Genomic DNA, 13881 nt, shown 5'->3' on the forward strand with positions numbered 1-13881 from the left:
GAGGGGGTCTCCAGTGGGGGGGTGGGGTGGGCGGAGTGCAGACTAGTGGACTTCAACTCCCAGAATTCCCCAGCCAGCCAGCACAACACAGCTGGCTGGGGAATTCTGGGAGTTGAAGTCCCCTAGTCTGAAAAGCTTAGACACCCTTGCTGGAAGGGCTTTGCAGCCCGTAGTAGCCTGGAAAGGCAGCATGTAATTTTGTTATATATTTACATATATTTAAAGTCAAATCAGATAAAAATAAAGATATAGATAGATAGATAGATAGATAGATAGATAGATAGATAGATAGATAGATATAGATATAGATATAATCGTATGCTAATCCTGTCTTTACTGCAGCGGCCAGCATTTTGTAGTAAAAAGGCAAAAATTCGAATGCATTTGTTTTGATTCCCAGCAATGTTTTTTTTAAAATGATCCCGGAAGTGTCATCTCCAGGCATTAGAGCTCCTCTGCTATTTTTATCTCTAGGTTCTTACAGTGAGGAAACCCCGCTGAATCTTGGGAACTAGTACTTTTTTTTTTAAGTCACCCTAGGAACTCTGGGACTTGTAGTTTACAGGAATAGAATCTCCTTGGAATCCGATTGCAAAGGCTGGCTGGAAGAATTTTTTTTCCCTGCATTTCGCCTCTTTCATTTCCAGGTTTAGTGCCAGGCTTTTAAAAATAAATTCAGATTTTTTTCCCCCCAGAAGCATACATTTCCCTAATTCTAATCCTAAATTTAATTCAAGTTCTTCAGAGGATGATACAACTGAAATATGAGAGAGAGGGAAAATCTTAGCTACCTTGTGCAGGTTTCCCAAAAGAAACCCTTCTCTTTGACTTTTTGTAAGCAATAATAATAATAAACTTTATTACAGTCGTAGACCAGCAATAGCCATCACTTTTTACAATATATTAAATAATAATAATGATTTGTAAGCAAAATATCAGATTTAAAGGGCTCCCCCTTCTAATAATCATATCCCTTGCATGCTTGTCTAATAATTCATTTCTCTGGTTTATGCAATCAGCCGGACCATGATGATGCCAAGCAGGACACACTGTGGAATGTAGCCATGAATTGGGTGCAGTGACCATCACCGTTCCATGTTGGGCAACTCAACCGATTGTGGTTGGTTAAGTAAACAAGATTTATAAACCTGAAGCCGGCTGCAAGGACACTAGGGTGGGGATGCCCAGACTGGCATGGGTTGCTGACCTCAACCAAGGTGGAAACTAATCAAGGAGAGAAGCAACCTAGAACTAAGGAGAAACTTCCTGACAGTGAGAACAATTAACCAGTGGAACTACTTGCCTCCAGAAGTGGCGAATGCTCCAACACTGGAAGTTTTTAAGAAGAGACTGGACAGCCATTTGTCCGAAATGGTATAGGGCAGTGGTTCTCAACCTTTTTAATGTCGCGACCCCCAACCGGTTGTAAGTCGAGGACTACTCTACCGTTTGCAGAATGGGACTTTTGGCGGGCTCAGCAGGGCAGAGACAGCCTGGACAATTCCTATTGGCTTTTGAAAGCCAATAGAATTAGACTCTATTCAAGAGAGTCTATTCTATTGGCTTTCAAAAGCCAATAGAATAAAAGGGAGTAGCACAGCTAAGGAAAAGGGGGAAAAAATGGCGGACTGCGTTGTTTGGCGACTCCCGTGAAATGGTTGTTCGACCCCAAATGGGGTCCCGACCCACAGGTTGAGAACCACTGGTATAGGGTTTCCTGCCTGAGCAGGGGGTTGGACTAGATGACCTCCAGAGTCCCTTCCAACTTTATTATTATTATCAATCTAGAATAGAAGAGGGCTGGAAGGGACCTTGGAGATCTTCTAATCCAGTTCCCTGCTCAAGCAGGAGAGTGTAGGGTATAAACATGCTTTGGCCTGAAAATGTTAAATGCCTCACGTGGTAGTCAAAACTTCCCTTTATCCTGGTGTCAAGAGCAAATCAGACACAATTTATATGGCAATTTCCTGTTTTCTTTAATTAGCAGATTAATTTTGAAGTTTCCGTCTTTTATTTTCCTTCCACCAATGTCCGTTATGTACAAAAGAATGTTTCTTTTTATTTCTGAATCCTCTAGAAACAAGTGCAAACTATTTTTTTTTTTTTAAAAAAAATCAAAACCCTAACAATCCAGCAGGTTAAAGGAACAGAAATTGCGAATAGGTATAAAATCTATAGCAAAAATCAATGCCCCTCATAGTAGCTGGAAGAACTTTTTTTTTAAAAAAAAGGTCCTTAATAAAATGCCTTGCTGAATTTAAGACTAAAAAAAGTTGCTCCCAGCCCAGGATCCAGTTTCCAACGATGGACAGCAAGAAGGTGCTCACTACGGCCATTCGTGGGGCATTCATAGTTGGCCACGTCCCCCGTCTTTCCATGCTGTGGTCAGTACGACACGCTATCGCTGAGGCATGCAGATTCCGCGCGGCCAGGACCGCGTGTAGCCCGCCTTGCAGGAACAGAAGAAGGAACCGCTGGTGTTCACGCAGCGTTCGCTTTTGCAAAGCCGTCCCCGTTGGTTTAGCTCCTGGCACTCGTCAATATCTAAAAGGAAGGAAGAGATTACGGAGTGGACAAGATAGACTGCGCTGAATCCAGAAGCTCCACGTAATTCTGAAAGTGTGAAATTAGCCACTCGCTGCCACGTCTGCGCAAGGAGTGACCTCGCCAAGAATATGGAAGCCCTCCATCCGCCCCTCTTACCCAGGCAGCGGGTGCGAGTGCTGTCCAGCTGGAAGCCTGTGGGACATTCGCACACAGAACCCTGCTGGGTGCGGACGCAGCGCCCGTGCAGGCAGCGGCATTCGTCCGAATCCTCTTCTGAGCTGTCGGCATCTGTAGCCAAAACAAACAGATGTGATAAAAAGGCCCAAACATCTGGAAAGGGACCCCCCCGGGTAATTTCATGCTTCGTCTGCTCCCTACACACACAAAGCCGAATCCTGCTATCCGGAGCAGAACAAGCCCACTACCGGCCGTCCAGTTCAGCCAGCAAAAAAAAAAAAAAAAAAAAAAGGCCAAGAGCATCATTTAATAAACATTTTGGCAAACACAACAATAAAGTTGACTTACGACCAGTGGCTTAGCCACTATTTGAATTTACAACTGACTTTCTCCCCCCCACAAAAAGCTACTGTTTCTGGAGTCCTGATGGCTGCACACACATCTGCAATGACATGACCACATTTGAAGTGCTTGGCAAATGGCTCACCTTCCAGGCTTACCTGTCCTCAATTTATGACATTTTTTACAGGTTTTCAGCAAAGGACAGAAGAGGAGAAGGCAGGCAGGCAGGGAGGGAGGGAGGGAGGAGAGAACAAATGGAGGGAAGAAGGGAGGGAGAAAGATCAAAGGAGGGAGGGAGGGAGGGAGGAAGATCAAAGGAGGGAGGGAGGAAGATCAAAGGAGGGTGGGAGGGAGGGAGGGAGGGAGGGAGGGAGGGAGGAAGGAAGGAAGGAAGGAAGGAAGGAAGGAAGGAAGGAAGGAAGGAAGGAAGGAAAGAATGAAGAAAAGGTGGGGGGGGAGAAAGGGAGGATTGAAAGATGGATAGCTGGATGGATGGAAGGAAGGTTTAAGAGATTGAAAGAAGAGAAGAAGGTGGGAGGAAGGAAAGATTGGGAGATGGAAGGAAGGAAGGAAGGAAGGAAAAGAAGGAAGAAAAGGAAGGAAGGAAGGAAAGAATGAAGAAAAGAAGGTAGGGAGGGGGAGAAAGGGAGGATTGAAAGATGGATAGCTGGATGGATGGATAGAAGGAAGGAAGGTTTAAGAGATCGAAGGAAGAGAAGAAGGTGGGAGGAAGGAAGGATTGGGAGATGCATGGAAGGAAGGAAGGAAGGAAGGAAGGAAGGAAGGAAGGAAGGAAGGAAGGAAAAGGGAGGAGGAGGAAGGGAGGGAGGGTAGCCCTCCATCCTGTGGCAGTGAGTTCCGCAGTCAATGACGTTATCGACGCAGGAGGGCTCTGCTCCCCACTTCGGCTCACCTTTATGCACCTCCCCAAAAGGGGTACTGAAGTCCCAGAAGGAATTGCTTTCGCTTGGAGCAGACTGGCAGTTGAAACCTGGGACAGAGAAAGGCCATAGTCCTCATTGTCACCATCCTGTCGCCAGACGGGCAGAGGCCCCAAGCGGGCCCAGAAGCACAAGAGCTCTTTTGCAAGAGCATCCACAAGGTTTATTTTTATCCCATTTTTATGGTGCTGAATATACCTATAACTCCTTCCTCCTATTTTTCCCACCACAACAACCCTGTGAGGTGGATTGAGCTAAGAGAGGGATTGCCCCAAAATCATCCAGTTGGCTTGGATTGTTAAGGTGGGACTAGAATTCACCGTCTCCTAGTGATTGGCCCAAAGTCATCCAGCTGGCTTTCATGCCTAAGGCGGGACTAGAACTCACCGTCTCCTAGTGATTGGCCCAAAGTCACCCAGCTGGCTTTCATGCCTAAGGCGGGACTAGAACTCACCGTCTCCTGGTGATTGGCCCAAAGTCATCTAGCCAACTTTCAGGTCTTTGGTGGAACTAGAATTCACCATCTCCTGGTGGTTGGCCCAAAGTCACCCAGGTGGCTTTCACGCCTAAGGCAGAACTAGAACTCACCGTCTCCTGGTTCCTAGCTTGATGCCTTAATCCCTACAGCAAACTGGCTCAAACTTTCTCAAACACACATTAGGGTAGAAAGAAGGATGCTGTAGTTTCGTTTCTCCCGCAAAGGCATCTTCCCCAGTTCCAAGTGTGTACGAAAGGTGAGAGAACTCTGCCCATGCTCTACAGGGCCTTCAGCTCCCCAATTTGAATCCTGGTTTTGGAAAAGAGTCGTCTAGCATTTCAGTCTCTCTAATCAGCCCATCGCTGGAGAATGTCCCAGGCCAGAGCTGGTGCCCGGAGGAAGGGCGGGATGCCGGTCTTCCCAGAATGCCCCGTTACCTGGGCTGCGTGGTGGGCAGGCGTGGCAGTGGTAACCCCACCCTTTGCCGTGGTGGCAGCAGCACTCCTCGTACGTCAACTGTTGGCCCCCGAAGGGGGAGGAACACATCCCGTCCTCGGCCCGGAGTTGCCAGCAGACGTCCCGTCGATCGGTCACTTTGTCTGCGGTGGGAGGTGGGGGATGAAGTGGGGAGAGGGGAAACGAGAGAGACGGGCTAGAAATTCAACAGGACAAGAGCTGGGAACACTCCGGGCCAGGAGACGACGGGGGCTTTGGTTGGTAAGCAACCCAACTTTTGGAAAAAGAGAAAGAGAAGGGAGAAAGGGAAGGAGATGAAAGAAGGAAGAAAGGGAGGGAGGAAAGGAGAGGAGGGAGGGAAGGAAGGAGACGAAAGAAGAAAGAAAGGGAGGGAGGGAGATGAAAGAAGAAAGGAAGTGAAGGGAGGGAAGGAAGGAAGATGAAAGAAGGAAGAAAAGAAGGGAGGGAGGGAGGAAAAGAGATAAAACAAAGAAGAAGAGGGAGGGAGGGAAGGAGGAAGGAAGATGAAAGAAGAAAAGAAGGGAGGGAGGGAAGGAAGATGAAAGAAAGAAGAAAAGAAGGGAGGGAGGGAAGGAGATAAAACAAAGAAGAAGAGGGAGTGAGGGAAGGAGGAAGGAAGATGAAAGAAGAAAAGAAGGGAGGGAGGGAAGGAAGATGAAAGAAAGAAGAAAAGAAGGGAGGGAGGGAAGGAGATAAAACAAAGAAGAAGAGGGAGGGAGGGAGGGAGGAAGATGAAAGAAGAAAGAAAAGAAGGGAAGGAGGGAGGGAGGGAAGGATGGGAGGGAAGGAGGGAGGGAGGAAGGATGAAAGAAGGAAGAAAAGGGAGGGAGGGAAGAATGTTAGGGAGGAAGGAAAGGAGATGAAAGAAAGAAGAAGAGGGAGGGAGGGAAGGGAAGGAGGGGCGGATGGAAGGGGGGGAAAGAATGAAGGAAAGAAGGGAGGGAGGGAGGAAGGTAGGGAAGGAGATGAACGAAGGAAGTAAGGGAGGGAGGGAGGGAGGGAAGGAAGGAAGGAAGGAAGGAAGGAAGGAAGGAAGGAAAGAAGGAAGGAAGAGGAGAAAAAGAGGAAGGAAAAAAATACTGGAATACTGACTGGGGAATTCTGGGAGTTGAAGTCCACCCATCTTAAAGTGTCCCTGGTTGAGAAACACCACCTTAAAAAAAACTCCGCCACCGCTCACCAGTTTTGCTGGCTGGGACGCACTTCTTCTGGGCTGGATCATACGTGGTTGAGGCCGGGCAGGCACAGCGGAAGCTGCCCCGAGTGTTCTCGCAGCGTCCATTCACACAGTTTGACTCGTCCAAACACTCGTCCACATCTAGGACGGAACAGAGTTGAAGTCCACGAGTCATAAAGCGGACTAGGCCTAGGCCAGAGGTAGGCAACCTTGGCTCTTTTATGACTCGGGGACTTCAACTCCCAGAATTCCTGAGCCAGCCTGGCTCAGCTTGGAAACCTCTCCCTTTCCCCTCAGCATGGCTGGCTCAGGAATTCTGGGAGTTGAAGTCCACCAGTCCTAAAAGAGCCAAGATGGCCTACGCCTGGCCTAGGCCTAGGCTGCTTTATGACTCGTGGACTTCAACTCCCAGAATTCCTGAGCCACTATGGCTCAGCTTGGAAACTCTCCCTTTCCCCTCAGCGTGGCTGGCTCAGGAATTCGGGGAGTTGAAGTCCACGAATCATAAAGCGGCCTAGGCCTAGGCGAGGGGTAGGCAACCTTGGCTCTTTTATGACTCGTGGACTTCAACTCCCAGAATTCCTGAGCCAGCATGGCTCAGCTTGGAAACCTCTCCCTTTCCCCTCAGTACGGCTGGCTCAGGAATTCTGGGAGTTGAAGTCCACCAGTCCTAAAAGAGCCAAGGTGGCCTACGCCTGCTCTATAGTTAAGCCTGATTCTTCCTCTGTTGCTACTCAGAGGTCAAAGTTCCTCCCCCTGCTGGGCTTCCCTTCCTACCGACACACTCCAAGAGGTTGCCATCGTAGTAGAAGCCCTGCTTGCAGTAACACTCGTAGCCCGGCTGCGTGTTCACACACTTCCCTTCCTTGCAGATCTCTTCCCCAAACAGGGTGCATTCGTCGATGTCTGGAGACGAGAGGGAACAAGGAAGGGGGAAGAGGCAGGGGAGGAAGAGAAACAAAGCAACGAAGAAGAAGCGATGGTTATGAAGGAGGAGGAGGAGGAGGAAAGGAACAAGAGAAGGAAAAAGATGGAGGTGGTTGAGGAAGAAGAAATAAAAAGATGGAGAACGGGATGTGAAGAAAAATGGAAGAGGCAAAGGAGGGGCAGGGGAAGGAGAATCAAAAGGAGAAGGAAGAGGAGGGAACAGAAAGAAGAGAAGAAAAAAGAGGTGAGGGCAGAGGAGAAGGGAGAGGAAAGAGGAGAAAAAAAGATGCGGGGGGCGGAAATGAAAGGTGGAAAACGGGATGAGAAGAAGGAAGAGGGGAAGGTGAAGGCGGGGCAGGAAGAGGGGATGGAAGAAGAGAAGGAAGGAGGAGGAAAGAGGAGAAGAAAAAAGGTGGCGGAAGAAAAAGAAGAAGAAAAACGAAGAGATGGAAAAAAGAAAAAGCAGGAAGACAAAAGAGGACCAGAAACGGGGTGACCCAGAGAAGAAGGAAGAGGAGAAAGGAGATGGAGAGAAGGAAGACGGGAAGAGGAGGAGAAGAACAAAGGGATAAGGACGAAGGGGGCGAAAAGGAAGAATGGGAGGAGAAGGAGACAGAGAAGTCTATTAAACAGATCTCAAAATGGCGCTACCTCGGTATGTAGCCATCTCCTCACCCCACTTGGCAGCACCTCAAGACCCATGGCCAGCCCCCTTGGTCCAGCTTCACAGGGTGGGGGGAAGGCTGGTCAAGAAGACAGCTCGCCGTCCCGGGCACAGCCCCAGAGAGATGCTGTGATGCCCCCCCCCTCGCTCCCATCGAGGCCACCTCAAAAGGCCGGCATCCTCCGTGCTTTCGGGGACCCGGGGGCATCCAAACACTCACCTCGATGCGTCGGGATGCCGTAATTCAGGATCGTCTCATCCAGGATGAACCCTTTGCCGTCCGGGCACAGAGTGTGGAACTCAACTGGTCCAGGGAAGGAAGAAGAGATGGGTGAAATTCAAACCACAATGCCCATAAAAAAAAAAAAAAAAGAGGACAGGTCGTTCTCGACTTACAACAACTCATATAGTGATCATTTGAAGTTACAACGGCCCGGAAGAAAAAAAAATGATCATTTTTCACACTTAACGACCGTTGCAGCACCCCCCCCAGGGTCATGTGATCAAAGTTCATACACTCGGCAACCGACTCGTATTTATGACGGTCGCAGTGTCTCCCGGGGTCACGTGATCCCCTTTTGCGACCCTTCTGCCAAGCAAAGTCATTGGGGAAGCCGGATTCACTTAAGGACGGTGTGACTAACTTAACAACTGCAGGGGTTCCCTTAGTAACTGTTTAGTCTCCAGATCCCTGATCTTCTTTCTCAACTGTCAGAAATTTCCTGATAATTAGAACAATTAATCAGTGGAAGGATGGAAGGCCGAGTCAATCCTGAGCTGGTCAGGATCAAACTCCTGGCAGTTGGCAGAGTGTAGCCTACAATACTGCATTCTAACCACTGCGCACCACGGCTCTTTAGAAGTTGTGGGTGCTCCAACACTGGAGATTTTTAAGAAGAGATTGGACAGCCATTTGTCTGAAATGATATAGGGCTTCCTGCCTGAGCAGGGGGTTGGACTAGATGATCTCCAAGGTCCCTTCCAACTCTGTTCTATTATTCTGCTATTCTTTCTTTCTTTCTCTCTCTCTCTCTCTTTCTTTCTTTCTTTCTTTTTCTCTTTCCCTTCTTTCCTTCCTTCCTTCTTTTCTTTCTTTCTTTCTTCCTTCCTTCCTTCCTTCCTTCCTTCCTTCCTTCCTTCCTTCCTTTCCTTCCCTCCTTCCCTCCCTCCCTCCCTCCCTCATCACTGGATGTTTTTAAGAAGAGACTGGACAGCCATTTGTCTGAAATGGTATCAGGCTTTCTGCCTGAGCAGGAGGTTGGACTAGATGACCTCCAAGGCTCCTTCCAACTCTGTTATTCTGTCTCAAGCTGAGTTCGGAACAAGGATAATTTTCAGTTTAATTAGAATCAGACACAAGGACTTTCCAACTTACTCGAGTTGAGAACGGGACACGGATAGATCTCACAGTGATCTCCCCAGCCAGCCCCGAGCGAGCAGCAGCACTCCTGGCGTGTCACGTTGGTGGCGAGCACGCTGTCGCAAAACACGCTGTCATCGAAGTTCAGGTAACACTCTTTTTTGTGGTGAGGCACCTCTGCGGAGAAACGCCGCCGTCAGGAGTCGCGGAGGAATTTCTGCCATCTCAGGTGTGTTCCCCCCTCCCTCCCCTTTGCGCACTCTGCCTGCTATCCTACCTTCACAACTCTGCTGGTCTTTGGCCAGCGTGAATCCCTCGTCACACACGCACACGAAGGAGCCCTCGGTGTTCTCGCACACCCCGTGTGGCTGGCAGAGGTCAGGATCTCTTGCACACTCGTCGATGTCTGGGGAGGCATTGTGCGTGTTTGCGCCAGGGAGAAAGGCGTTCTTGCACCTCCGACTTCCCCCCACCCAAACTTTTAAGGAAAGGTTAACAACAAGTCAAAATCACGTGAAGTATTGGTGCCAATTTATAAAGCCCTAGTAAGGCCCCACCTGGAATACTGCAGCCAATTTTGGTCACCATATCACAAAAAAGATGTTGAGAATTTGGAAAAAATTCAGAGAAGAGCAACTAAGATGATCCAAGGCCTGGAGACCAAAACCTACGAAGAACGACTGCGGGACTTGGGTTTGGCTAGTCTAAAGAAAAGAAGAAATAGGGGAGACATGATAGCAGCGTTCCAGTATTTGAGGGGCTGCCATAAAGAAGAGGGGGTCACGTTGTTCACCAGAGCACCAGAGGGAAGGTCGAGAAACAATGGTTGGAAACTGATCAAAGAGAGAGAGAAGCAACCTGGAATTAAGGATGAACTTCCTGACAGTGAGGACATTCAACCAGTGGAACAGCTTGCCACCAGAAATCGTGGGCGCTCCATCACTGGAGGTTTTTAAGAAGAGACTAGATATTCACCTGTCTAAGACGGTATAGGTTCTACTCTTTGGGCAGGGGGCTGGACTAGAAGACCTCCAAGGTCCCTTCCAGCTCTTATTCTATTCTAAAGGAGAGAAGCAACCTGGAAAGGAGAAACTTCCTAACAGTGAGGACAATCAATCAGTGGAACGATTTGCCTTTAGAATTTGTGGCTGCTCCATCACTGGAGGCTTTTAAGAACAGACTAGACCAGTGATGCGAACCTTTTAGAGACTGAGTGCCCAAAACCCAGGCCTGTCCCGCCCCCCTGCTCTGTCCCCGCGTCCCGCGCCTGCCAACCGGTCGTAAGTCGAGGACTACTCAATTGGTCGTAAGTCGAGGACTACTCAACTGGTCGTAAGTCGAAGACTACTCAACTGGTCGTAAGTCGAGGACTACTCAACTGGTGCAGCGCCGTTTGCAGACTGGGACTTTTGGCGGGCTCAGCAGGGCAGAGACAACCTGGACAATTCCTATTGGCTTTGGAAAGCCAATAGAATTAGACTCCATTCAAGAGAGTCTATTCTATTGGCTTTCAAGAGCCAATAGAATAAAACGGAGTAGCCCAGCTAAGGAAAAGGGGGGAAAAAACTGCGTTGAGGTTTGGTTTCCTGCTTGAGCAGGGGGCTGGACTAGAAGACCTCCAAGGTCCCTTCCAGATTCTATCCTGATTCTGAAATCAAAAGTTAACCTGACACACGGAATGGATCAGCCACGGAGCTCCCCACTTGCTACTGAAGCAGATTGGGAGAAGAGCTCACTCACACATACACACAAGACACACAAACCTTGGCATTTTCGATTCCTCTCCAGCTGGTATCCCGTCCGGCAAAGACACTGGTAAGACCCCACCGTGTTGACACACTCGCCCCCGATGCAGGCAGCCGGGAACTCACATTCGTTCACATCTGGAAAGGCAGAAAGGTTGAAAAAAAAATAAAAGGAAAGAAAAGAGATGCCCCAGTTTTCATTAGCCAAAAGGGCAAGGATGGCGAGGTGCTCGGAAGTCATGTTTGCCAGCCCAGGGGGGAAAAAATTAATCTCGAATTGGAGAGGTGCAGTGATAAAGCTGATCATGATTTATCCACAGGAAATGACAGAGAACTCTGCACATGCTTATTGGGATTATTATCTTTCATGGTACTTGTTAGAATGCTCAATCATAGCCACATTTCAGCCCCCAAATCAATAAATCTGTCTGTCTGTCCACTATCTTATCTTATCTTATCTTATCTTACTCTATCTATCTATCTATCTATCTATCTATCTATCTATCTATCTATCTATCTATCTATCTATCTATCTATCATCTATCTATCCACCTATTATCCATCCATTATCTATCTATCTATCTATCTATCTATCTATCTATCTATCTATCTATCTATCTATCCATCCATCTATCTATCTTTCTATCCACCTATCATCCATCCATCATCCATCTATCTAGCTATCTGTCTATATATCTATTTTCTCTCTTTCTATCCACCTATCATCCATCCATCATCTGTCTGTGTCTGTCTGTCTGTCTGTCTGTCTGTCTGTCTGTCTATCTATCTATCTATCTATCTATCTATCTATCTATCTATCTATCTATCTATCTATTTATCTATCCATTTTTATCATCCATCATCTACCTACCTACCTACCTACCTACCTACCTACCTATCATTTTAATAAATGTATATGCTGCTCAGTCGCTTGACAGTGAGATGGATGGCATATAAAAAAATTAATAGAATAGAAATAAGACAAGCCTTCCACACATGCTCAAAAGTTCTCTTTCCCAGCCACAAAGATCACTTCCCAGGAGTTCATAGAAAACCCCTCGCTTCTCTCTCTCACCTTTGCAGCGAGGCCCATCCTTCACTGCCTGGAAACCAGCCGGACACTGGCACTTGAAAGACCCCAGTGTGTTTACACAAACCCCATGGGTGCACAACGAACCGTTCTGGCACTCGTTGACATCTGCAGGAAGAGAAGAAGAATCAATTCTTCTTTGCTGCCTTCCAGAAGCTTGGGACTACTGCTTCCATAATCCTTTGCCCATCTTGGCTGGGGAGCAAGGGAACTGGAATCATCCTCTGGAAGGCCAAGGAACCCTTAATGAAGCAGGAGAGAATCTGGGTCACAATTGCATGAATCTCTCAGACAGTTCAGGTCTGGGCCGTTTCTGCTCAGGTTTGCATCTCGCTCATCTTTCCTCCCACAAGCCCTGCGAGGGAGGCCAGGATGCTGAGGCTGTCAGTTTACTGCCAAACACCAAACTCTGGCTTTGCGGAAATAAGAGCATTGCCTGAGCTGGGTTTTCTGGGGCTTCTGGTGAAGATGGCTGACCAATGACTAACTCAGGGAGGGCTCCTTGGAGGGGTATTCTCTGGACTGCTGCTTTTTCAATTGACTAAGAGAAGCATCAGGCATTCTTTTCATTTATATGACTCTCCTGAGTTAGGGAGAGTCCCAGAATCATCCCACCAGATCCTCCAATCTAGCAAAAGGTCTGCAAGTAGTTTCAGGAGCTGTGCTTCGAAATAGCTGGCTAGCTGTATAGCTGGGAGGTGAGACTACAATCACTTCATTGTGGAAAAAGAAACGGAATTTATTTTTCCAATGGGCTGAGCTGAGTGTTCTACATGGGATGCGGAAAGGAATTACCAACGCAGCTGCGGAAATCAGCGGCAGGCACGAAGCCTTCACCGCAGGAGCAGCGGAAGGAGCCGGCCATGTTCTCGCACCAGCCGTGTTTGCAGGCAGCATCCTCAGCGCATTCGTCCACATCTGGGGGGGGGGGGGAAGAACCGGACAATGAGCTCTTTCAATGCTTGGATGCTATAGAATCATAGAGCCAGAAGGGACCTTCCAAAACAACCATAAAAATCTGAAACTTTTTTCATCATGAGGACTAGACACTTAACTTTAAAAAAAACAATAAAGTCTTACAATATATTTTAGATATACAATATATATTTTAAAAAGAGTAGACTCTTTTTAAAACAACCATAAAGTCTGACAATATTTTTTTAGTCACGAGAACTAGACTCTTTTTAAAAAAATACCCATAAAGTGTGACAATATTTTTAGTGACGAGAACTAGATTTTTTTAAAAAAAAATAAAGTCTGACAATATTCTTTCGTTGTGAGGACTGGACTCTTTTTAAAAACAAACAGAAAGGCTGACGTGTTTAACAACGAGGACTAGATGCTTAGCTCTTTTTAAAAACAGCGATAAAAATCTGATAATTATTTTTGTCATGAGGACTAGACACTTAATTCTTTTTTTAAAAAAACAGCAACAACTATAAAGTTCGACAATCTTCCTAAAGCTGAGACCGGTTGCAGTATATCTTACCGTAACATATGCCGTTTTGGGCCCGGAAGCCTGGCTGGCAGGGGATACATTTATAACTCCCAGGTTTATTTTCGCATCTCCCATCAGGACAAGTTCCAGGGTCAAGACATTCATCAATATCTGAAAGGCAAACAATAAAATAATAATAATAAAAAAGATTACTGGAAAAGAAAAATAGGTCAGCACCGATAAAGCTGCTAACGTTGCCAAAATCACTTTTACTTCATTTTATTTATATTTCTATTCTATTTCTATTTTATTCTATTTATTATTTATATTTCTATTCTCCTCTTGTTTTCATTCTGTTTTCATTCTTTTCTCTTCTCTTCTCCCCTCCCGTCTCTCTCCTTTGATTCTATTCTTGATTCCATTCCTATTTTCTATTCCCATTTTCTATTTCTATTCTATTCTATTCTCATTTTGTATTCCTATTCTATTCTATTCTATTCTATTCTATTCTATTCTAT

At 47.0% G+C, this 13881-nt stretch overlaps 1 protein-coding gene across 2 annotated transcripts in view; it reads right to left on the bottom strand.

Moving 5' to 3' along the window:
- Positions 1 to 1951: 1951 nt before the first annotated feature.
- Positions 1952 to 13881, bottom strand: part of LTBP3 (latent transforming growth factor beta binding protein 3) — a 30486-nt gene continuing 18556 nt past the window's right edge. For both annotated transcript variants that reach the window (XM_039366214.1, XM_039366213.1), the window contains 13 exons: positions 13415 to 13534; positions 12721 to 12843; positions 11911 to 12033; positions 10854 to 10973; positions 9368 to 9496; positions 9106 to 9267; positions 7951 to 8034; positions 6917 to 7045; positions 6143 to 6280; positions 4923 to 5084; positions 3980 to 4057; positions 2704 to 2835; positions 1952 to 2544 (listed from right to left, as the gene is read on the bottom strand). In XM_039366214.1, coding sequence (XP_039222148.1) covers positions 2399 to 2544; positions 2704 to 2835; positions 3980 to 4057; positions 4923 to 5084; positions 6143 to 6280; positions 6917 to 7045; positions 7951 to 8034; positions 9106 to 9267; positions 9368 to 9496; positions 10854 to 10973; positions 11911 to 12033; positions 12721 to 12843; positions 13415 to 13534 — 1646 coding nt within the window. In that variant the 3' untranslated portion in view covers positions 1952 to 2398. The remainder of the gene's footprint in view (positions 2545 to 2703; positions 2836 to 3979; positions 4058 to 4922; positions 5085 to 6142; positions 6281 to 6916; positions 7046 to 7950; positions 8035 to 9105; positions 9268 to 9367; positions 9497 to 10853; positions 10974 to 11910; positions 12034 to 12720; positions 12844 to 13414; positions 13535 to 13881) is intronic.

Source organism: Crotalus tigris, unplaced genomic scaffold, assembly GCF_016545835.1.
Source record: "Crotalus tigris isolate CLP2741 ecotype Arizona unplaced genomic scaffold, ASM1654583v1 scf7180000020245.1906669, whole genome shotgun sequence".
NCBI lineage: Eukaryota > Metazoa > Chordata > Lepidosauria > Squamata > Viperidae > Crotalus > Crotalus tigris.